General features: G+C 46.7%; 1 protein-coding gene across 2 annotated transcripts in view; it reads left to right on the forward strand.

Moving 5' to 3' along the window:
• LOC147712345 (uncharacterized) overlaps positions 1-22,755 on the forward strand; it is a 104,899-nt gene extending 82,144 nt beyond the window's left edge. The window contains exon 9 of one of the 2 annotated variants that reach the window (XM_086923039.1): positions 20,882-22,755. In XM_086923039.1, the coding sequence (XP_086779165.1) occupies positions 20,882-21,582 (701 nt within the window). In that variant the 3' untranslated portion in view covers positions 21,583-22,755. The remainder of the gene's footprint in view (positions 1-20,881) is intronic. The other variant, XM_086923040.1, reaches the window with a different exon arrangement.
• Positions 22,756-23,268: the final 513 nt, after the last annotated feature.

The following is a 23,268-nucleotide window of genomic DNA, read 5'->3' on the forward strand; positions in this document are numbered from 1 at the left end:
TGGTCCTGCCAGGATGTGAACTGAAGACCTTTATTACATAACTGAAGATGTCAGCAGCGAGCGTTTAACCCCTTTACTGCTAAGGCTATTTTCCTTCTTTTATGTAATTTCCATTGAAATCAATGGAAAGTCCATGACGAGTTACCCTTGTCATTAGCGGCGAAGAGGTTAAAACACAGAAAAATCTTGCTGTGAATGTGTGTGTGTGTGTGTACGTGCATGTGTGTGAAAGAATTAGCACTAAATAGCACGTGTGTGAGTTGGTCCTGCCAGGATGTGAGCTGATGACCTTTATTACCTAACTGAAGATGTCAGCAGCGAGCGTTTAAAACTCAGAAAAATCTTGCTGTGAATGTGTGTGCATGTGTGTGAAAGAATTAGCACTAAATAGCACGTGTGGAGTTGGTCCCGCCAGGATGTGAACTGATGACCTTTATTACATAACTGAAGATGTCAGCAGCGAGCATTTAAAACACAGAAAAATCTTGCTGTAAGTGTGTGTGTGCGTGCATGTGTGTGAAAGAATTCGCACTAAATAGCACGTGTGTGAATTGGTCCTGCCAGGATGTGAACTGATAACCTTTATTACATAACTGAAGATGTCCGCAGCAAGCGTTTAAAACACAGAAAAATCTTGCTGTGAATGTGTGTGTTTTCCTGGTCGTGGTGTGCGAGGCTTCCTTTCAAGTCGGGTGGGGGAGCAGGGGAGCCAGTAAGTGGGAGGGAATAGCTCTTGGCATTGCTGAGTGGACGGGGGTGCAGCAGCCTGTGGTGTGAGAGACAAATGTTGGGGTGAGGAGGAGGGAGGGGGGAGAGAGTGCGCTGCAGAGCAAGAGGCTGAAGTTGGTAGGGCGGGGGAGATAGCGAAAGGGTGAGAGAAGAGGATGGGGGAGGGGGAGAGCATTCCTTTGAGGTGTGAAGGTCTCAGCATTGCTGTGGCGGGTCTGATGCGATAATGGAGGCGGCTCGGGGAGCAAACGGCAAGTGCGTGCACCGGCACATGCACTCGGCTTAATCCGCCTGGTTCAGCTTTCCTGTTTCCACCTCTATATGTCTCGACATCTGAAATGCGCAAGCGCATTGCCAGAGGTCGAGACCTAAAAAGGGAAATTTTTTTACACAGCCCCTCCCCCCAAACGAAAGAAAGAGGATGAGACTAAGGTTTCCCAAGATAGTCTTCATTGTCTACGTGGAAAAACCTAGAAAGGCCTTCTGCATTGGCATGGTCAGTCCAAGGTATGTGTTCACTGTGAAGTCCATTCCCTGTAGGGGGATGGACCAACTCAACAGTTTTGGGTTTTCCCACTGCATTTGCATCAGCTATCTGAGAGTTCTGTGGGCAGTTTGAACAAGGTAGTGAGTCCCAAACAGGTATGGTCCCAACGTCTTCATGGACGAAACCACAGCAAAGTCTTCACTCTCAATAGCATTACGATGCTGTTCCCTCTGGAGTAACCTTCTGCTAATAAAAGCAACACACGTGTCCTGGCCAACATCGTTGGCCGTACCATGTTCAGAGGCATCAGTCTGCATAATCAACTGTTTTGTATCATCTGGAACTTTTAGAATGGGTGCTTAGCACATTGCTGCCTTCAGAGTGTCAAATGCCTTTTGACGGCTCACTGTTCGCTTCCTTTGGCCGCTTTTTGGAGGTTAATTCAGTGAGGGGTGAAAGAATGGTGCCATATCCCTTTATTTATTTATTTATAAAGTTTTATATAGCGTAAACTAGACCGTGGAAGGGTAGCAGAGCGTTTTACAAATGTTGCAGCAAGTAGAAAGCAGGATAACCTAGAAACATAAATGTAAGTAGAAAACAAACAACCAAAAACATAAATGCAGTTGGTACCCATTACAAACCAAGAGAAGGAGTGAGTTAAACATCAGGACTTACCGGCGAGTGCAGACCCTTGTTGGTGAAATGCATTAGATCATTATCCAGATAAATGAGCTGGTAGGGTTCAGGGTAGAGTTTTGTTCTTTAAAACTTGTTTGACATTTATTTTTGAAGGATGCGCTTGAAGGGTTAATTCTGAATTCAGGGGGCAAGGAATTCCAGATTCTTGGTGCCAATCCGGAAAAGGTACGTTTGTAGGTTTTCTTGTTCCGAAATCTTTGAGGTTTCATTAGTAAGGTGCTGGTGCTTCTTGGCGGTCTGACACCACCTGTCAGTTCCAGTTTGTCAGCTAGATATTTTGGTGTGTTGAAGTACAAGGTTTTATGTGTTATGCAAGCAATCTGTATTCTTGCCTCATAAGGGAGCCAGTTTAGTGCCTTTAGATCAGGAGGGCTTTCGTTGTTCTTTTTGAATCCTGTGACGAGCCTTGCAGCCGAGTTGAGTTCACAAACCTCCTGTAGTACCCAGCAAAGCCAAGGAATCCCCTAACTTGAGTCTGGGTTTCTGGAGCTTCCCAGTCCAGAATAGACTGGATCTTGGGCTGTAAAGGTTGAACTTGGCCTCCTATATACAAGGTGGCCCAAGTATACAACAGAGCCCTGCAGTATCTTCATAGGGAGTTATGCATGTTGCAGAGCCTCGAGGACCATTCCAAGGTGGATCAGGTGATCCTGCCAGGTTGAACTATAGACCGCAATATTATCAAGATATGCTGCACTGAACGACTCCATTCCAGCCAGAACTTTGTCCACCCACCTTTGGAAGGTGGCATGGGCATTCTGTAAGATAAAGGGTATCACAGTAACCTGGTAATGCCCATCCAGTGTGGAGAATGCAAATTTTTATTTGTCTCCTGGGGTCAGCCCAATCTGCCAGTTCTCTGATGTCAAAACAAAAGTACTGAGACACCTGCCTGCCCCAAACCTGTCAATGAGCACGTGTGCTCTTGGAATGAGGTTTGCATCTGTGTTCGTGATTGCATTGAGGCCTCGGTAGTCCACACAAAATCTCATCTCTGGTTTACTTCCCTTGGAAAGAGGTTTAGGGACAATGGGCACTGGCTGGCCCAGGGACTCTGAGAGGGTTCAATCACCCCTGTTTCCAGCACGTTGCTGGCTTAAGCTCAGATGCTTATTTTGACTTGGTCAGACTGCCTGTATATTTTGTTTTTGACAGATTGGCTGTCCCCAGTGTCCCCATCATGTGTGCACCAGGTTGTCTGACCAGGAGTCAAAGAAAGGAGGCCAGCATAATGCCTTAGGACTTGCCCTGCAGTCAGTTTGCTACTGGGCAGTGAGGGTATCTGAAAAGACAACTCCCTCTAGAGATCCATCTTGAGGGTTGTTGAAGAGGAGGTCAGGCTGAGGTGAGGTTCACTCTCTTCTTCCTGATCCTCACCAGTGACCACCAGCATGGTCACATTACGCCTATCATGATAGATTTTAAGGCGGTTTACATGGACAACCCTCCTGGGGCTTCTGGAAGTGCCAGGGTCCCCCAGATAGGTGACCTCTCCTTTACTTTCTAGGATAGGGTAGATTTCACTCCATTTGTTCTGGATGGCTCTAAGTGCCACAGGCTCCAATACCCATACCTTCTGCCCTGGTTGGAACTCCAGCTTTTCGGTCAAACCATGGCTTCTGGGGCTCCTAAGGTTTTTGTTGACTTTTTCCCATGTACTCAGCCATCCTGGAATGAAGGCCAAGCACATAGTCTACAGTGTTCAGTTTGGGTTCTTTCAGAAGCTTCTCGCAGCCCTCCCTCATCAGACTTAGTGGACCTCTCACAGGATGGCTGAACAGAAGTTCAAAGGGACTAAAGCCCACTCTCTTTTGTGGCACCTCTCCATTAGCAACATTCAGGCATGGCAAACGGACATCACATCTCCTTGTGAGTTTATGAGGGAGTCTCCTGATCATACCTTTTATGGTCTTATTGAATCTTTTAACCAGACGTTTGGTTTGTGGGTGATATGGGGTGGTAAACGTATACGTCACTCCCACACTCAGGTAGCCACCTCTGTCTGACAGTACCTCTTTAGGGAAGGCCTCTTTAGTAAAAATACTTATGAGGGCGTTGGCAACTGCAGTGACGGTCCTAAGAGGAATTGCTTCAGGGTACCTGGTGGCATGATCCACTACCACCGGTATGAATCTGTTCCCTGTGGCTGTTTGGAGGCCAATTGGACCAACAATGTCAATACCTACCCTATCAAAAGGAACCACAACCACTGGTTGTGGGAATATTGGAGCCTTTGTTTTGTTACTTGTCTTGCCACTGGCTAGATAGGTAAAACAGGTGTTGCAAACTCCTTAACATTCTGAGACACACTTGACCAGTAGAAGTGGGTCACTAACCTGCTCCAAGTCTTTGTCTGACCAAGATGCCCAGCTAGGGGGATGACAGGTGCTAATGAGAGTAAGAACTCTTCATATTGCTGAGGCACTACCATTCCACCAGGTTTGGAGTCTCTGGTCTCCGTATATAGGAGTCACTCCTCCAAATAGATTCTGTGGGAGTCACTGACATCTCCCTTTTACTGGTCAGCAGCTTGCTGTCTCAGGCTCTCAAGAGTGGGAGAGGTCCTCTGTCCCTGGCAAAGATCTTCCCTAGATGGTCCCCTGGGCCTAGGAGCTTTGGCTGGCAAGGCCCAAGTTCCTGGGGCTCAGTTCCCTCAAGGGCAGACGTGTTTTTTTTCCTAAGGAGAGAGGACCTAAGCTTGTGTTTCCTCCGAAGTTGGTGTTCGAGGCATATAAGCTGCAGATTGCACACTGTGCATAGATCGCCACCTAGTGTTGGGTCCGGATGTTTGCAGTTTGTTGTTGTTGTCCTGAAAACTTCTTTGGAAGTCACGAGATAGGTGACTCCTCCTTTAGACCACATTGCGCATGGGCATCGGCTCCATCCCCAGAGTGTTTTTTTTCCGCCATTGGGCTCGCATGTGTTTCCTGCGCTCCGGTTTGGAACCGGACTTTCCTTCGGCACGCAATCCTCACCCAGTTCGACGGTATTGTTTCGATCACGCTCCACATCGACGCGATTCTTTACCACTTCGAGTCTTCGATTCTGGTCGCCGACAAAGGCCTTCAGGCCTACCTAGGCCTTACTTTATGGCTCATGGAAAGGACGGCATTCAAAAAACATCCTCGTTGTGGGTCGAAGTTTCCCCACACCGACCTACATGAAGTGTGCAACCTTTGCCTCTCACAGGAGCACGAGGCCAAAGACTGTCCCGCTTGTGCCTCCTTCTGCTCCAAGAAGACGATCCGGGACCGACGAGCTCGAAGAACAATGGCTCTCTCTCTCTGCTTCAATCCCCAACGACATCTTCGAAGAGGGCGTCAACGTGCCAGAACACCAGCACGGCGAAGAGAGTACCAGCTCCTCAGACGCCGAAGACTCCGTCGAGGAAGTCACTCCAGCTCAACGGGTCGTAAGTAAGATCGTCAACCCCCCCAACCCTTCTTCGACACCCTCTAAATAGACTTCAGGCGCACCCTCGCCTTCGGGCCCGGGTGCACACCAAAAGAATGCTTCCCACGCCCTGCCTACGGGCTCGGCAAAGAAGCCCATTAAGCCTTAAGGCGGCTCGGGCTCGAGCCAGCCTATCCCGGGTGCCAATCCTATACCGGCACTGAAGAAAAAGCCATCTTCCTCAACCACGCTGACCGTTGCTCCGACACCTAAGCACATAGCATCGAAGACTGGCAGTGGCTCATCGATGCCGAAACAGCATTCGGAGCTGACTAAAAAAACGCCTAAAGCTAAAGAACACGCTTCGGAACCGAAAAAACACCCGGAACCGAAGAAACCAGTTCAGGTAAATGACATTTCAAAAGGGCACACTTCTAAACCAAAACCAGCTACCGACTCGGTGCCGAAAAAACCTACGGAGCGAAAAGCTAGACGCCGAAGGATCTGCCCTATTCAGAGGAACTTTTCACACCTGAACATAACCAAAAAACTCTTGTAAAGAATCCTAAGACTGGTCAATTGACTCTTGTTTCCAAGAAGAGACCACTTGATGCGCCAGCACCTGCACCTCCTCCAAAGAAGAGAGACATTGCAACCTCTCCATTAAGGGTCCCTTCTCCACCACCTCCCCATACTGTTCCTCCTCCTACACCTCCTCCTCCTCACCATTCACCTACACCATACCCTAATCCAGACGATGATGCAGACACAGACTCTGATGACACAGGTGGGGATGCACATGACCCAGCAGGGACCAATAGTCCTCCTCAGTCACCTAATCCATGGGATGATTACAACACCCCTGATGTGCCTTATGTCCCACAAGATGGTATATACCCTTCTAGGCCTTCCCCACCAGAGGACACTATAAGTTTTAACCTATAAGTCCAAAGAGCTGCCCAATATCATGGGCTGGACTTACACACCGATGCGGTAGAGGAAGATATCCTACTAAACACTTTTGATAACACACAAATGTCTACTGCCATTTTGCCAATGCTTAAGGGTGTCATCAAGCACTCAACAGAGGTTTTTAAAGACCCTGTCAGGGCTAGGTTCCTCAATCCCGTATTGAGAAAAAATATAAAGCTGCCCCTACAGATCCAGTCTATATTAAAGGCCCAGCACCATTAGACTCTTTAGTAGTGTCTAATGCACGTAAACGTGCTAATTCTCAGACATCAGGTGAGGCCTCACCAACAGACAAAGAATCCAAGCTACTTGATGCCTCTGGTAAAAGAACACTGTCACAAGCAGCTAATATCTGGCGCATTGTCAACGCCCAAGCGTTGCTGGCCAGATATGACAGGGCACATTATGATGAACTAGAGTCCATAATGCAGCATCTACCAAATACAAAAATAGGGTCAATGAACTTATACAGGAAGGTAAAAATATTACTAATACTTCTATTCGTTGTGCTCTAGATGCTGGAGATACCGCCTCAAGGGCAATTAATACCAGCACCCTTCTACGTAGACATGCTTGGCTATGTATCTCAGGTTTTAAACCTGAGGTACAAAACCCCATCCTTAATCAGCCATTTAATGAGACACATTTATTTGGCCCAAATGTTGACGTGTCTTTAGAAAAGATAAAAAAAGACAGCTACAGCAAAATCTATGGGAGCTTTGCAGCTGCAAGCTCCCAGATGCTCTTTTCGTCGCTCATCATACAGAGGCAACACTAGAGGCTACTCCTCGAAAAGTCCCTCCACTTCTCACAAACCCCCTAGCCAATCCACATTCACTAAGGGCTACCAGAGAGTGGGTTACAGGGGTAACAACAACAAAGGCAGAGGCAAAACCAACAACTCCCGCTCTGCCTCTACCCCTACCCAATGACTTCCTCCCCTTACCCCCCCAACATTCCACTCCTGTGGGGGGAAGACTGCAACAATTCCTTCCTGCCTGGACCAACATCACAACAGACAGGTGGGTGCGACAAATTATTCAGTCAGGATACTGTCTAGAACTAACATCTACCCCCCCAAACATACCACCAAAACAGTGTCCAATGTCACAAGAACATCTATTACTGTTAAAGCAAGAACTCGTATATCTGCAACAAAAAAGTGCAATAGAACCAGTTCCTCTGCACCAACAAAACAAGGGGGTTTACTCTCTATATTTTCTAATTCCAAAAATCGACGGCTCTCTAAGGCCTATTCTAGACCTCAGACCGCTAAACATATACATACAGTCAGACCATTTTCACATGGTCACACTCCAACAAGTCCTTCCGCTTCTGTCACAAAACGACTTCCTTTCTACTTTAGATCTCAAGGAAGCATACTTCCACATTCCCATTCACAAGGCTCACAGAAAGAATCTCAGATTTGTAATAGACGGGCAACACTATCAATTCAAAGTACTCCAATTCGGAGTCACAACAGCACCAAGAGTATTCACCAAGTGCTTAGCAGTAGTGGCAGCGCATTTACGAAGACAGCACATCCATGTCTTCCCATACCTCGACGACTGGCTCATAAAAGCCAGCTCACACAACCAATGCGTTGAACACACCTCATGCCACAATATAACTGCTTCACGACTTGGGGTTCACAATAAAAGACGCCAAGTCCCATCTACAACCATCCAAAGTACAACAGTACCTCGGTGCCACAATAAACACCTCAAAAGCGCTAGCTTATCCCACTCCAGCAAGGTTAGCCAGCATGCAAACTCTTCTAACAAAGTTTCAGCTACAACATTCCCTTCCAGCACGAGTGTTCATGCAAGACTTCAAATGCGTCCGCTACAAGAATGCTTATCACGTCAATGGAACCAGGCTCAAGGTCAATTGACAGACCTAGTGTTGGTAGACGGTCGGACTCGTCGCTCTCTGCAGTGGTGGAACACCAAAAACCTTTCCAAGGGACGACCATTCCTAGAGCCAGTTTTTCAGATAATCTTGACTGTGGATGCATCGCTTTCCGTCCGGGGAGCCCACCTACTGCAGCACACCATGTAAGGCAGGTGGACACCGCAACGAAAGTTACTCCACATCAATCATCTGGAGTTACTAGCAATATTCCTAGCACTAAAAGCTTTCCAAAAGCAAGTATCAAACAAAGCTGTGTTAGACCGCACAGACAACATGACAGCCATGTATTACATACAGAAGCAGGGAGGCGCACACACTCCCTGCAGCTCTCTCAACTAGCACAGGATATATGGCGGTAGGCTATACCTCAAAACATATTCCTTTTAGCCCAGCATGTTCCAGGAGTACAAAATACCATAGCAGATCCGTTAAGTCGCCAGACACAACAGATCCACGAGTGGGAACTTCATATGCAAGTTCTTTAGCCATTTTTTCAGATGTGGGGACAACCTCAGATAGATATATTTGCCACCCACGAAAACGCCAAATGGCCAAGCTTCGCAGCCAGATATCCACATCCACTGTCCAATGTCAATGCGATATGGATGAACTGGTCAAACAGATTTGCGAACGCTTTTCCGCCTCTACCTCTCATGTCACTAGTAGTACGCAAACTACAGCAGCATTCTCTCACCATCATCCTACTTGCTTCAACGTGGGCCAGACAGCCGTGGTACACCACACTGCTACAATTGTATGTAGTACTGCACCAAAAATTGCACCTCTCTCCACACCTCTTAACACAGAACCGTGGAGAAATCAGACACCCGTACCGAGCTCAGCTCAACCTTGCGATATGGCAACTGAAATCCTAGAATTTGGATATATGAACCCTCCTCCAGACTGCATGAATGTCATAAAAGAAGCTAGACGTCCAACCACTAGGGCATGTTACGCAGCCAAGTAGAAACGATTTGTAATATATTGTCACAACAACAATATTAATCCTCTAGATGTGTCTATTCAACACATCATAGGATACTTACTGCATCTCCAAAGATGTAACTTAGCCTATACATCTATTAGACCACCTCTTGCAGCAATAGCAGCATATCTGCAAAACCGACAACATCTATCTCTATTTAGAGTGCCTGCAATTAAAGCCTTTATGGAATTTAAATGTTGTTCTCACACGGTTAATGGGATCTCCCTTCGAACCCTTACACAAATGTGAACTACAATTTTTTACGTGGAAGGTTGCGTTCCTAGTAGCTATTACTTCTTTGCGGAGAGTTGGTGAACTACAAGCACTAACCATTCAAGAACCCTACCTGCAAATGCATCACAATAAGGTAGATCTGTGTACTAATCCAAAATTTTTGCCCAAAGTCATTTCTCCCTTACATCTCAATCCATCTGTGGAACTGCCCGTTTTCTTCTCGCAACCACAGACAGTAGCAAAAATAGCTATTTACACATTAGATGTCAAAAGAGCATTGCTATACTACATAGAGAGGACACAACCCTTTCGTAAGACAAAACAACTTTTTGTGTCTTTCTCACCACCACACAAAGTAATCCCATTTCAAAATCTGGGATAGCTAGATGGATTGTCAAATGCACAAAGTTAAACGTACGCTTTCTGTTCCTCCTAAAGCCCACTCTACAAGAAAAATAGGAGCTTCAATGGCTTTTTTAGGGAACATTCCCCTAGATGACATCTGCAGAGCAGCTACATGGGCTACACCGCACACATTCACAAAACACTATTGTGTAGATGTGCAAACCAAGCAACATGCTAATGTGGGCCAGGCTGTTCTCAAAACATTATTCCAAACTACTGCAACAAATAGGGGTGGGCACTGCTAAGAGTGGGTACTGCTATACAATCTATGCACAGTGTGCAATCTGCAGCTCATATACCTCGAACGGAAAATGCTACTTACCAGTATGCATCTGTTCTTGGCATGTAGAGCTGCAGAGTTGCACATGCCCACCCGCCTCCTCGGCTACCCTTGTCTGTACCAGTATTATCTTAATTAGATACAAATTACATGGGAATCCTTCCTTCTTCTTGCAAAACTTCATCATTTCCCTAATGGCGAAAAACAATCTGGGGATGGAGCCGATGCCCATGCACAATGTGGTCCAAAGGAGGAGTCCCCTATCTCGTGACTTCCAAAGAACTTTCCAGGGCAACAACAAACTGCAAACATCCGGGCCCAACACTAAGAGGCGATCTATGCAAAGTGTGCAACTCTGCAGCTCTACATGCCAAGAACAGATGCATACTGGTAAGTAGCATTTTCCTTCCCACACTTCTTGTATCTTTTGGAGGGTCGGCACATTCTTCCAGGCACTAACTCCTTTTTCACCCTGGGCTTTGCCCTGTGCTCGAGTTTTCAAACACACCCATTCAGATATACCCTTCATGGCAGCATGGGATCTTAACTCCACCTCAGCCCATGCTGGGGTCTCCAGATCATTTCCTAGCAGAAAGTGGGGTAGAATTGAGGAGGACACGACACTGGCCAGTAACCCCTCCCTTTCTTAGGTCACCATTGCCATGGAAAGGACCTTGGTTAATTAAAACTGTAAGGTACAAGGGTCCCTAGACAGTGAATGGGGGTAAACAATACTCTGCGTACATGAACAGTGAAGCCCAGGAATTATTTGATTAATAAAAAATATAGTGTGTACAAGAGTTAAGTAAAAAAAATAGGGGTAGGGGCCCCTACGGGACATACCTAGCTAGGTATCGCAAGAATACACAGGCAAAGAAAGTTCTGTGATAAGAAGAATTACATATGATCAAAGTCACACTTTTCTCAAAACAACATTACTGCACACAAGACTCAATTTTGCATGATTATATGAGTCCGAGTAAACATATTGACAACGTTTCGATCCACCATACATGTGGGATCATCATTAGGCCAATGTTTGCCTGGAAACATAAACCAATAAGGAAACAAGTAATTCACAATGGGAGCAAAGTCACATAGTTGTGGTATTACACAAGGAATACCGAAGTCAGACAGCCACATCAATAACTAATCACACCAACTACCCACGTATTGTGTACCCAGAGGGAGAGTAACGAGAGCACCAACAGAAATCAATTAAGCGGGAATGGCAAGAAGAGCGGGGAAAATGCCCAATGCACAATCCTTCAGAAGCAATTGCTCAAGGACTCCAATATAGGCCAATTAAACATGGATGGTTAATAGGTCATGATAAAGGGACTGCCAGCAGAACGGGACATGCCCGGTGCCACGAGGTGGTCCAAACCAGGAATTGAAGTATTGGCTCATGGTAACTGAGTGGTGTGCAACCAATGGTATGGTATGGTTGTCGGCATTGATGACGGGATACACTTCTTCAGTCAAGTACTTTTCTAGGGATATCCGTTTCTCAGTCACCATGGTGACACTTGCATCTGTATCCCTCCGTGCTTCTACTTCAACCCCATTGATATGCGACTTTTGTCTGTATTTCTCCAGATCACTGGGACAGGCAGCCAGGGTAGCTACGACCATCTCACTGTCGGGGACTAAATTAGCTTCAGTGTGCTCGCTGACCTGGTCAGGGCACACCAAGCTTCCCATCTAGAGACTCACCACCCCAGTGGTAACTGGGGGTGCACTACTGGGGGCCTTTTTGGGACAGTAAGAGTCCCGAGTTTGATGTCCATTGGCCTTTCAATTGAAACACCAAGCCTTTTTGGGTTCCCAGTCTTTACCTTTTACTTTAGACTGTCCCACATCTTTCCCTTGGGGGGGATTAGCAACCCCTTAGTTTTGGTCTCCCCAACCATGGGTATTTCTGGACACCCTAGTTTTGACCCAGTGGTCTTCCTTATTTCTCAGCTCTTGTGGAGAAACCAACCCCGAGACTAACCAAGTACTGATGCAGGTTTCCTGATGTACAATGACTTAACAAATGCTCCTTCATCAACAGATTGTTAAACCTTTCGTAATATTGCTCCTTATTGCCTTTCAACCAGCTACCTAATGTTTTGACTGAAATGTCAACAAAATCAACCCAAGACTGACTCGAGCTTCTGTGAGTCTTACTCAACTTAATCCTGTACTCTTCAGTGGCGAGTTCAAAGCCCTCATTCAGGGTATCCATCATGAGGTCATAGTACTCAGTATCTTCCTCATTATGGGAGTGATTTAGATTTTGACGGATTGGGTCAATGGCGGTCTTCCTGCCCGCCGCCCTGACGGCCCGCCCACTCTATTTAGATGTTGGCTGGTCACTGGAGGGAAGACCGGCGCAGTCCTGCCACCTCTGCCAGGATCTTTCTCATTTGTCGACGGTGTTAGAGGCAGAAGCAGCTGTCTGAGGGAGTCCCGCCAAAATTCCCGACATCCACGTTACGATGTGCCTTTCCGTCAAGGCAGCTGTGGCGGGTAAACCTCGTAGTTCGAGTTGGCGAACTCAATGAAAAAGAGGTGAAAACTCACTTTTTTCTTGCGATCCCACAAACAAATTCATCTTGAATGCTTTTGTTCAGGTCCTTCCTGTGCTGCTGCTACTTGACCACAATGCTCAGCCCCCCCTTTGTCGCCAGAATCTAAGGTAGGCTTTTGTGGTGGGTGAGGGTGTACATTTAATAGTGCGTGTATGTTGTTGGTGTGTAATGCTGTCTGTAAAAAACAAAATAGGCTGTACAAATTACCAACATATACATTTTGACAAATTCACTACATATATCTGTATTGAGATGAAAATAAGTAGTACTTACCTGTCTTCCCACACCACCATGGCCGTGCTCAATCAGGACCCCACAGCAAGGACATCGACAGCACAAAGGGAACATCTAAATCGGCTCGGCGCAAACCCAGAATACTGGCAGCCAGCAGAGAAGACCGCAGCGGGACACTGTCTATTGCTGCTACATCTAGATAGAGCAGGCATACCGACAGGGTACTTGGGACCGCCGTGGCAGGACGAGGATAAAACTGACAAGATCTAAATCAGGTCCTAAGTGTCAGGAGTCTATCCCTGCACTTGCCTGAGAAAAGCTCCCAGAGTAGAGAGCCCCAATCCAGAGTAGAGAGCCCCAATACTTTTGGTTAAACTCGCCCATTCTACAAGCCCTCTTAAAGGCTGTAAACCATTTTGGGATATCATCACCCTCAACATATTTGGGAACAATCCCTTTGGGGATTTTGAGATCAAAAGGTTCCTCTTTATCTTCCTTTACCTTATTGCTTCCACCACTCATGGATGTTAGACCCACCTTAGTCCTTTCTTTCTCTATGGTCAAGATTCTGGGCTCAAGGTCTACTCTTCTGCGTTGTCTCTCCAGCTTGTAGTCTGTATCCTCTAGTTCTTTCATGAGGCTCGAGGTGGGCCCTGGCTTAACTCCAGGTATAGGTTCCTATTGATGTCCTCTTCCTCTGGGGTATTGGAAGCGGAGCTATCGGCATGAGTTCTGTTGTCAGTCTCATCTTCACTGACTGGGTCGTCTTCAATATTGTGAGTGTTTTCCTGTCTTGCCTGGGCTCCATCAAACTTAGCAAGCAACTCCTGGAGTTGTGCCTTGGTTGGTTTTGGCCCAGTTACAATTTTGCAAGTCCTACAGAGGTTCTTTTACTTCTTCAAGCTATCTCCTCTGAGGTTGACATGTTTAGTGTAGTTGGAAACTTATTAGAAAATGTACCAAACAATTCTAAAACATACTTTTAAGGCCTAATTACTAGTATACATTTTAGATTTGTAATACCAAAGGATTGGGGAACTTATCATAAGGTCCTCACAGTTCAGATTATAAATGTAGGAAAAATTGAAAAAGTCGAAAGTTGAACAAATATTTTTGACTAAAGTCAATTGTGGATTTCTTAGTGGAATCAATTATTAACAGAGTGGTACAGCAATTGCAAAATATTGTGTCTCTTCTCTGCACCATCAATGTAGTAAGCTGGCTCTCTATATAGTGTCCCAAAATGAGGTGCACTGTGCAGAGTCCAGGTATCCCTTTTTAGTGTACAGGAACTTACTCTAGTAATCCCAAGGGGCTCTAATTGTGGTAATGTGGTCGAGCAGCCTTAGGCTTATCAGAGGGGAGTTTTAGGCATTTGTTGCACTCAAAGAGTCAATAAATGAGACACACACCCAACAAGGAAATCTGACACCAATTCAGAAAATAACATCGATTTTTATATTATTTTAGACACCAAGATCTACCGGATTATGTAAGTACGTTTAGAGTTTGCAATTTTCAGATGCTTAGAAAATACAGCTGTCAGATTTAAGGCATCAGCCTCAAACTTGACAATGTTATTCTATGGCAGAAACATACACTGCTTAGAGGTACAATCTAGTTGTAGGGTAGTTATTCTGAAATTAAGCTAAGTAAAGCCACAATCCTTAGAACCACCAGCCGCTTTGGTTGATCTGCCCTGGTGTGTCTGGGTGCTGGTCGCAAGGTTAGCCTCCAACACTACCTCTGAAGTCGGTAGAGAAAACCTGTCGGCAGATAATGCTGTAAGTGGCTGATGGAAGCTGCCTCTTGATATAGTGATATTTCACACACAGAGGACTAGAGGAATTTTAAAATTTTAAAGACTCAACAGGGGCAGAATCCCAACTATATAGTTCAAAAACACAATAGAATGCCACTGGGTCCAGTACAAAAATTAAGTGTGGGGGTATCTCTTTCTTAGGACGATTTCCCTCACCCACCCGAAGGTGGATGCTTCATCATAAGGGAACTCCTCGCACTACGAACCTAGTCGTAGTGAATGTAAATGTAGCCGTATTTGTAAAGCGCACTGATACCCCGGCAAGCAGTGTGTCCTGGCGCTGTACTCATACCGCTAGGGAACCCGTCCTGGCTTTTCCCCGTGAAATGTCCACTCCTGGGCATCCCCGGGGTGCAACCAGGCATCCCCAGCGCTGTAGGGGGCCGTTGTGGAGGCTAAGCAAGCTATTGCCCAGAGTTGCAGCGTGGGACTCATGCTCAGAGTAGGCACTGAGGCGAGAAATCATGTCCGAGGAATTATGAGCCCAAGAACCGCCAAGATCGGCTGAGTCAGCCGAGGCAGGATTTGAACCCTGGTCCCGACCAGACCTCTTTACCAGGGACTGCCGCTCTAAGCAGTGAGCCACACTCCTCCACCGGGTTACAACTCCCTCTCTGAGAGGGAGGAACTCTGGGATGTTTTAATAGAGCTAGTCAGGTAGACTAAACCTCTAGATGAGCAGGGTCTGGGGAGGGGATAAGTGAGCAAGTGAAGTGTGGTTAAAACTAGCTCTACTTTATGCTAGACAATTTTAATGATCAATACAGAGGCTAGGATTAAAAGGAAAAAATCTAAGACTGAGGAGGAGAATTCAATCTGTCAAAGATGGTGGAGCGGTCTCCCCTCCCCAGACCCCACTCATCTAGAGGAGCAGACAGTTGGAAGGGGCAGTAGCAATTGGCCCTGGTACACGGTTCTGTCCAACAGAGACTCAATCTGAGTAATAGCCGCAGTCAAGAGCGGCAAGTGATTTAAGTAGCTTCATTGGATGAACAGCTGCTCTACTGAAGTTTCCTGTGCCGTGTTCTGTCCCATTCTTCACCATTAAGGCACTGGAGCATGTGTGCCCGACTGAAGCAGGTATAAGTAACAGTCTGTGGAAATTGCTGTGTCCTAATCAATATGGATGGTATGACTGTAGTGCTGCCAGTTCTTGCTGTGGATTCAATACCACCCAGAGGAAGTAAAGACTGCAATCTTAGCGGTGCACATCAATGGTACAAAACCCAGCACTGCCCCAGAAGTGCCCAGAGGCAACCATACTCCAAAGATCTGAGGTAGTCGCCTTGTGGCACTATGTGCTGTACATAGCACCTGGCAGTCATGATGGCAAAAACCTGTTACTCAATAGGGGTACTGCCGCTGGGACCGATTAAATTCCCTGGAAGTCTGTCACTGTTGCCAAAATTCTGCACATAGAAAAGAGAGCTGCCAACAGCCTCTACCAGGGAGGCCCCACACGACTTACCAGAAACTCACCAGGGGTGACAGGATCTGATCTGCCCTTGAGGCCTGCCCACTTCGAGCAGTCATTGGAGCCCACCAAAAGCATCTGCTCCTGCCCCAGCCTCTCCAAGACACTCGGTGCATCCAGCAGCTGCACGCCTCAAGCAGGACTATTGCGTGCAGTCAAGGAAGGCCCCAACCACTGCCAGTAACCCGCCACCACAAGAAGGTTCAATCCCTGAGCTGCACCATCATAGACGTTTCTTAGACTGAAAAGGCCTAGAGACCTTCAGACTGCATTCTGAGACAAATGGAGGGGTGGAGGGGGGGCTTCACTTATAATAGAGATTATGGCACAATTACCGTGAGATTTAGACAAAAGAATGAGGCGGAACATAGTGTGCCAAGAAGGGGTAGTCCCACTTTGAAAGAAACTCACACCCACAAGTTAGGTATCCCAGCGTTATTGTTGTGTGTTGTATTTTGCTTTCTGTATAATAAAGTACTTGTTTATTATAAAGAGAAGCACTGGGCTGGTAAATTATCGTTTTCTGCTGCTGGAGGTGGTATTGAGTACTAAATCCGTGTAACCCCACACAAACCTCCCTGAGAAGTCAGTGACTGCTCGCCATCAGTTAAGTGTTAAAAGGGTTGGTGTTTGTCTTGTTTGCGGAACCAAAGTAGAACAGGCCTGTTACAACAGAGGCAAACAATCCCAGCCCCACGGCTGTGGCCAAGAAACCCAGCCTGGCCCATGACTTCCCAATGTGGTCTGAAAATTCTACATATACTGTTAGTAAAATATAAAGGTCTTGGCAAATGCCAGACTTAACAAGCATTTCCAATTCAATAGGTCTCGCATTTGCGGGAGTTTGAGCTATTGGCATTGTAAATGACAAAGCCTTTCATTTATGTTTTGGAAACCTACAAGCGGTACGTAAATACCCACTTTGCACTTATAGTCTGCTTATGAGAAGCAAGGCTGGCAGTAAAAGGGGTGCAGTTACAGACAACCTTGCTTCTCATAAGCAACGACTATATATCAGTGTGTTGAGTTACCTCAAAGGTAGCAAAAGATCCTCTAGCCAAGGTAGAGAGTTATTCGCCGAACAACTAAAGTAAAACTTATACTATGATTAATTTGTTTCTGGCAGTAGTTCAGAATGTAAGAATGTAGCCTGGCCAGGGTTCTCATACATGCCACATTTCCACCCTACATACTTTGCACTGACTGAAGTTTTTTTTTTTACTGTTTGTGGCAGAGTTCCCCTGTGCAAATAGTCTCTGATGTCAGCAACTTGAAAAAGTGACACAGATTTTCCCACTTGACTCTGGTGGTGTAGCCAAAATATAGATCTGGTATAACATACAAACTCCAGAAACTATAGAACTGGCCTGACACCTCCTGTACATTGGTTATTATGGCACTCCACTGCCCCTGCATACATACCCCAGGAGTGTTGCACTATTTGGAGGTAATTTTCATACTATTAACACTGCAGGAATTAATTTGTGAAATACGGGTGTCCTCTTTTTGAAAGAGAACAACACACAAGGCATTTGGAATGTCCCATCGAAGCACACTGAACCCATGAAAATGTTAGACATAAGTAATCTCAAAACTTGGTAATTATGCCTTCACAGGCATAAAGGTTAGATTTATGCCTGTTGTCGAGTTATACATGGATGCTATCCCTTCATGTGTCACTGTGTTTGGTGAAAGGGAATAGACTTGGAAGGAGAGAGGGGACAGATTGTTGTAGGCGCTTCGGCATATGAGGTAAGCGTTGAAGAAATAATGCTAGACATTGGTAAAAAAAAATGTAAATGTCTGCAAAAGAATAGCTTTCAATTGTACCACAAGAACAGCTGCATACAGCATTAATGTTTTCCACATCAATGCATGAGCAGCACATGTAGGCCAGGCATATGCTTTGCATTATGGGGCATGTAGTCCTCCGTACTGTACCCAATTATAAAAGCAGGAGTAGAAGGTACAGATGCAGAGCAAAACCCTGGATTGTATAAGCTACTGCAGCTGGAACTGGGAAACCAGGGAGAACTGCACTGTGACGGTTATAGTTCAAAATAAAGCGTGAAGTTTATATCGTTTTTAAAATGTATATGTTCTTGTGAAAACAAAACCAATTACCGGTCTGTGCATTATTGTTAAGAACATGCCCTTTACAGGAATGTGAAGGATGCAGTAAACTCCCAGTCACGGTCAATGTGAACCTGGCGATTATCTTAAAAATAAAAAATAAATTGTAGCAGAAATGGGCAAAATAAACACCTAACTCAATGAGAAACTCTAAAGAAGAAAAAGAGTCAAAATGCAGCTGCACTACAGATAAACTGAGTGCCGCAATTTCAGACAAAATATCTGCTGGTTGCTTTACTCGTGAAATCACATAGAGTTTTTAAAAGAACATTTTAGACTAGTAACCAAAAACGTTTTTAAGAGCAGGAAATCAAAGTTGAGAAATACATTTAGAGAAGATAGTTGTAGCCCTGCTTAGGCGTATTTTAAATGATATAAAGTTCCTTTTCTCTCGTTTTTCAGCAAAACTGAACCGGCGTAGAATAATATTGTACAGATCTTAAGAAGAAACAATGGGTTCCTCTCAGGTGGCTCACCTAATGGGTCCAGCAACTTTTCATCGAGTTGTTTTTAATAAAGCGTGTTGAAAAAAGGTTGAGTAGCCTTGCCAAGGAAATGGAAAAAATGCTGCTGTTTTTTTCAGAGTGCTGAGAAACTGAACATCCTGCGTGCCATGCTGAATGATTTTGGGTGACCTGGAAGAGTGCTGTGAATGGTATGAATTGTTCTGCTGTCTTTGTTGCGGCAGAGCTTCTCTTGGTGCAGACAGAGGAAGTAACAGCACACAGCGATAACAGAGAGATATGTCTTCTTATCATCAGACTTTACCTTCACATAACCACGTAAGGCAGCTGACGCTGCACTTCGTATTTAAAAGTGAAAGCGTGCCCACGCAGAGTATTTAAAAGTGAAAGTGGGTGTGACTATTAGTAATTAAAAGTTAAGGCGAGTGTTGTGCTTTTTATGTAAAAGTGAAAGCAGGCACGGCATATGTAAAAATTACAGCGTAGGTCCCATGCCGTTTGGAAAAGATCAAATGACCGTAAGGGCTGCATTCCGTTACACTACACCAACAAGGAGGGTGGGGAAAAGGAATTGAGAGCAGGGGGAGGGGGGGGGGGGGGGGGGTTGGGGTGGCTGAAGGAGCATTAACAGCGCGGCGCTTGTGAAAGGGCGCTTTGCTGATAATGTATGCGTGTCACACACTTGTAAATTAAATAAACCAGTGCTGCATAATGACTACCCCAGCCTTCCACCCAGGGGCACCCAGCCTACCTCCACGCCAGACGCTGCCTGCCAGCTCCCAGCCTCTGGATCTCCGAGCGAGATAATCTGGACCCGACAGGGGGAGGGAGGGAAAATGAAAGAGCGCCTTGTGCGCGCTATAACAAGGCGGAAGAGACGCGAGACGCCGGCGGCCGCGCACATGCACATCTCCTGTCCTAGTAGTGATCGGGAGAGTGACAACTGAATGCAGCGCGCAGAAGAATGGGGAGGAGCAGTCATGGAAAGCAGCAAATATCTTTTGAAACCCAGTCCATTGGAAAAGGGGATATTAGGGTAGGTTCAGATTTGAAAGCTTTTCCTAATGGATGAAAGAGTTGCCCTCTGCGTTTGTGATGAGGAGTAGACACCATGAATGGAGCGTGTCAAGATGTTCACTTTTGCGAGTCATGTTCTTTTGCTATATGCTGTTTTTAAGTAAGATGGTGTTTGTGAGGATTATGGTACCCTCTGGTAAGGAGATAATCGTGCACTGGGGCATCCTGCACACGCGCTCGTGAAGGCATATGAAAAAGACAAAGTTGCGAAGAGCGTGCGCTATCACAAAGCAGCGTCCCGCGAGTGGTAAAGCCACGCCGTGCGCGTGCCCATGTGTGTCCGGAACCGAGCTGATAGACAAGCCGTGAGCATGCACATCGGCTGTCTGGGAAAGTGCACATCTCCTGTCCCCCTTCCAAACTCAAGTCGATGACAATAGATCTATCTAGCGAGCAGCTTTGCTGCGTCGCTAGGTGAGACCTAAAAAGGGCAAAAAACCTTCTCCGTCTTACCTAGCTATACAGTACATTTGTGCTTTTGTTTGTTTTGTAATATTGCTTATGCATGATTTGGATCCTGAGCTGGTTTTCTTCCTTACACAAGATAAACACAAGATATTTAAATGATATTGGTAGTTGAAAGGAACCCCATTAATAAAATGGTGAGTGCAGGTAAACTGATGCATGTTTCCTAAGAATACATTGATGTATCTTATCATTTGCAATTGGGGTTATGCAGAGCTAAAGAGGCCATCCATTAGGAATTGGGGAAGAATTTGTTAATCATATGAACCTATTCTTAATATTACTGAAGGATACTCTTTTTATCACTGAACCATTTCTTCATATTTCTGAAACCTTTTCGCAATATCCCTGAAGGTTTGTCTTTAAATTTACTGACTGATCTGCCTTATAGAGGTCTGCTGTGCTGCAAAAACTAAATTATTATTGGAATTGTTTTTAAAATTCCTCCCTGTACTGAATATCATTGTTCAGTTATTTTCAGATGGTTTCATAAATAACAAAACCTAATGTCTCGAATGTCATTTTAATTCAACAGGGGAACAAGCTATGAAAGTGCAAAGTGGGAATGGCGAAATGGAAAAACGTGCAATAAAACTTCAGTGCAAAGCTTCCTCCAAAAAGGCTAGAGTGAAGGTGATCCAGATATCTGAAAATTATACCAATTATAGAAGGCACCTATGGTCAACAGTTAATTGGAAACGTAGAGCAGAATACACTACGCAATATGCAATTGATTCCATAAATGACACATATGCTAGCGTCCAAGAAGCAACATCCACAGCTCAGAAACCATCTACAAATATTGAGAGAGAAAGTGATTTGTGGAATGCACAGGTTTTTACGAGTCAAGAAAGTGGGAAGTATTCCTGTGGATTGTATGTTCCTCCTGACGGTAAAAAACGTTTTGCACCCAACATGAGGCTTACAGAATGCCAAACCATGCCAATCAAAGCGTCTCTTAAAGAGAAGCGTTTTCAATGCTCACTATGTGGAAGAAGCTTTAATCAGAAGGGACATCTTAATCGTCATCAGAGAACACATACAGGAGAGAGACCTTATCATTGCCCTGAATGCAACAGATGTTTTAGTCATAACCATAGTCTTCTACGTCACCAGAGAATACATTCAGGAGAGAGCCCATATCAATGTGAAGTTTGTCTGAAATTTTTCAAGTGGAAGGAAGGTCTTCTTAAGCATCAGAAATCCCATATAGACCATCAAAATAGCCAAGAATAAAAAGTCTCCTTTAGAAACCACAATCTGAAAGAAACACGTTAGTATTAGATTCCTTACCTTAGAATATCCCCAGGCGTCAGACTGGATCCGGAAATTTTTGCGTAGCAATACCCCTGCGCGTCGTTAGGCGTCGTCTCCGGCTCCGCGTTCGTCGTCGGCGTCGTCTGCGCCGGAATGACGTTTTCGGAGTACTTAGACGCCGCCTATGCGGCTGACGTCAGTTCTTCTTTTTTCCGCGCTAGCTAGCGCAGATCCGGAGAAGCTCTACCCCTTAGTCACTTTTTGACTAAAACTTTTTGATCATTTTTGATCTTCTTCGAGTCGCTCGACTCTTCAGGTGCCGGTAGGGATGCCCGGTTTCAAACCCTGCTCGAGGTGTAGTCGACTGATGTCAAGTACCGACCCCCATCGCCGGTGTCTGCAGTGCCTAGGCCTCGACCACGACGACCGTTCCTGCTCCGACTGTCGAGCTCTGACGTCGAAGGCTAGGCGGGAGCGGTCCCGCAGGCGCCTCGAGCTCCGGCAGTCGGCCCGCGTCATTCGAGGTCCCGGTCCATGGGAGGTCGAGGGATCGGTCGCGGGGACGGAGCCCTCGCAGCTCCGGAAGTCGGCATCGGTCTTCTGGTTCCTCAGGTAAGAGGCATGAGAGGTCGGAGCGGCGTCATCGCTCCTCCGACCGCCCCGACGCTCGCCCGACGCGGCCGGGGTTTTGGGTGGCACCGCCCTCGCGGCTCAGCAGTTGCTAGCGCCGCATCCTGCCCCATACCTTCGGGTCCCTGAACAGGGTGCGGCGCCGGAGGAGATCGAGCGGTACCTCATGGCCATGAGGTCGCTCTCTTCTCCAGCGGACCCCACGGCGCCTTCGGGCCCAGTGGGTCCGGCTTCGGGGCCTAGCGGGTCGAGTGCTCCGGCACCGACGCCGCAGACGGCTTCGGCCTTGGCGCTGCCGGCGACTTCGGTCCCGGCGCCAAAGGCCGGCTCCGGGTCCGGGTCGACGCCGGTCGACCTTACGACCTCGCCGGCGCCGTCCCCAAGGGTGCCACCACCGGCGCCGACTTCGGTCGACGCCGGCCCCAGTTCTTCGGTCAATCCCGTTCAGCCGTCGACACGGCCCCGTTGGGCGCCTTACGAGACGGCTCTGGGTACATTCTACTTTAATGAACGGGCCCCAATTATGATCCTGGCTACCAGGCATTGGGTGATGATGAGGACTGGGAGGGGTCTGAGGACCCTCTGACAAAGGAATGTCAGGACCAAACGGACTGGACAGGGGAGCTTGAGGAAGCCAGCGGCCTGGATCTTTCCCCAGACACTGGTTTTGTCTCCCCTCCGACTGTGGCTACGGAGGAGGGGGCAGCCTATAGCGTAGTTCTGATGCGGGCAGCTAAGGCCTTAAACCTTACACTCCTCTCAGTGGCCGTGAGGACTAATCTCCTCACCGAGGTCCTCAAACGGCAGTCAAGCTCGGTCGAGCCTCTGCTGCCGTTCAATGAGGCCTTATGTGACGTTCTGCTGGGCACCTGGTCCAAGCCCGCCTCAGGACAGCCTGTGGACAGGAACGTGGCCAGACGCTACCGCCCGGCTCCGGGTGACCCAAGTTTCCTGTCGACCCACCCAACCCCCGAGAGCCTGGTTATCCAGGCCTCTAACTCCCAGACCGCATTCCCGTCGGCACCTCCCGACAGG

Source organism: Lissotriton vulgaris, chromosome 5 (assembly GCF_964263255.1).
Source record: "Lissotriton vulgaris chromosome 5, aLisVul1.2, whole genome shotgun sequence".
NCBI classification, from domain to species: domain Eukaryota; kingdom Metazoa; phylum Chordata; class Amphibia; order Caudata; family Salamandridae; genus Lissotriton; species Lissotriton vulgaris.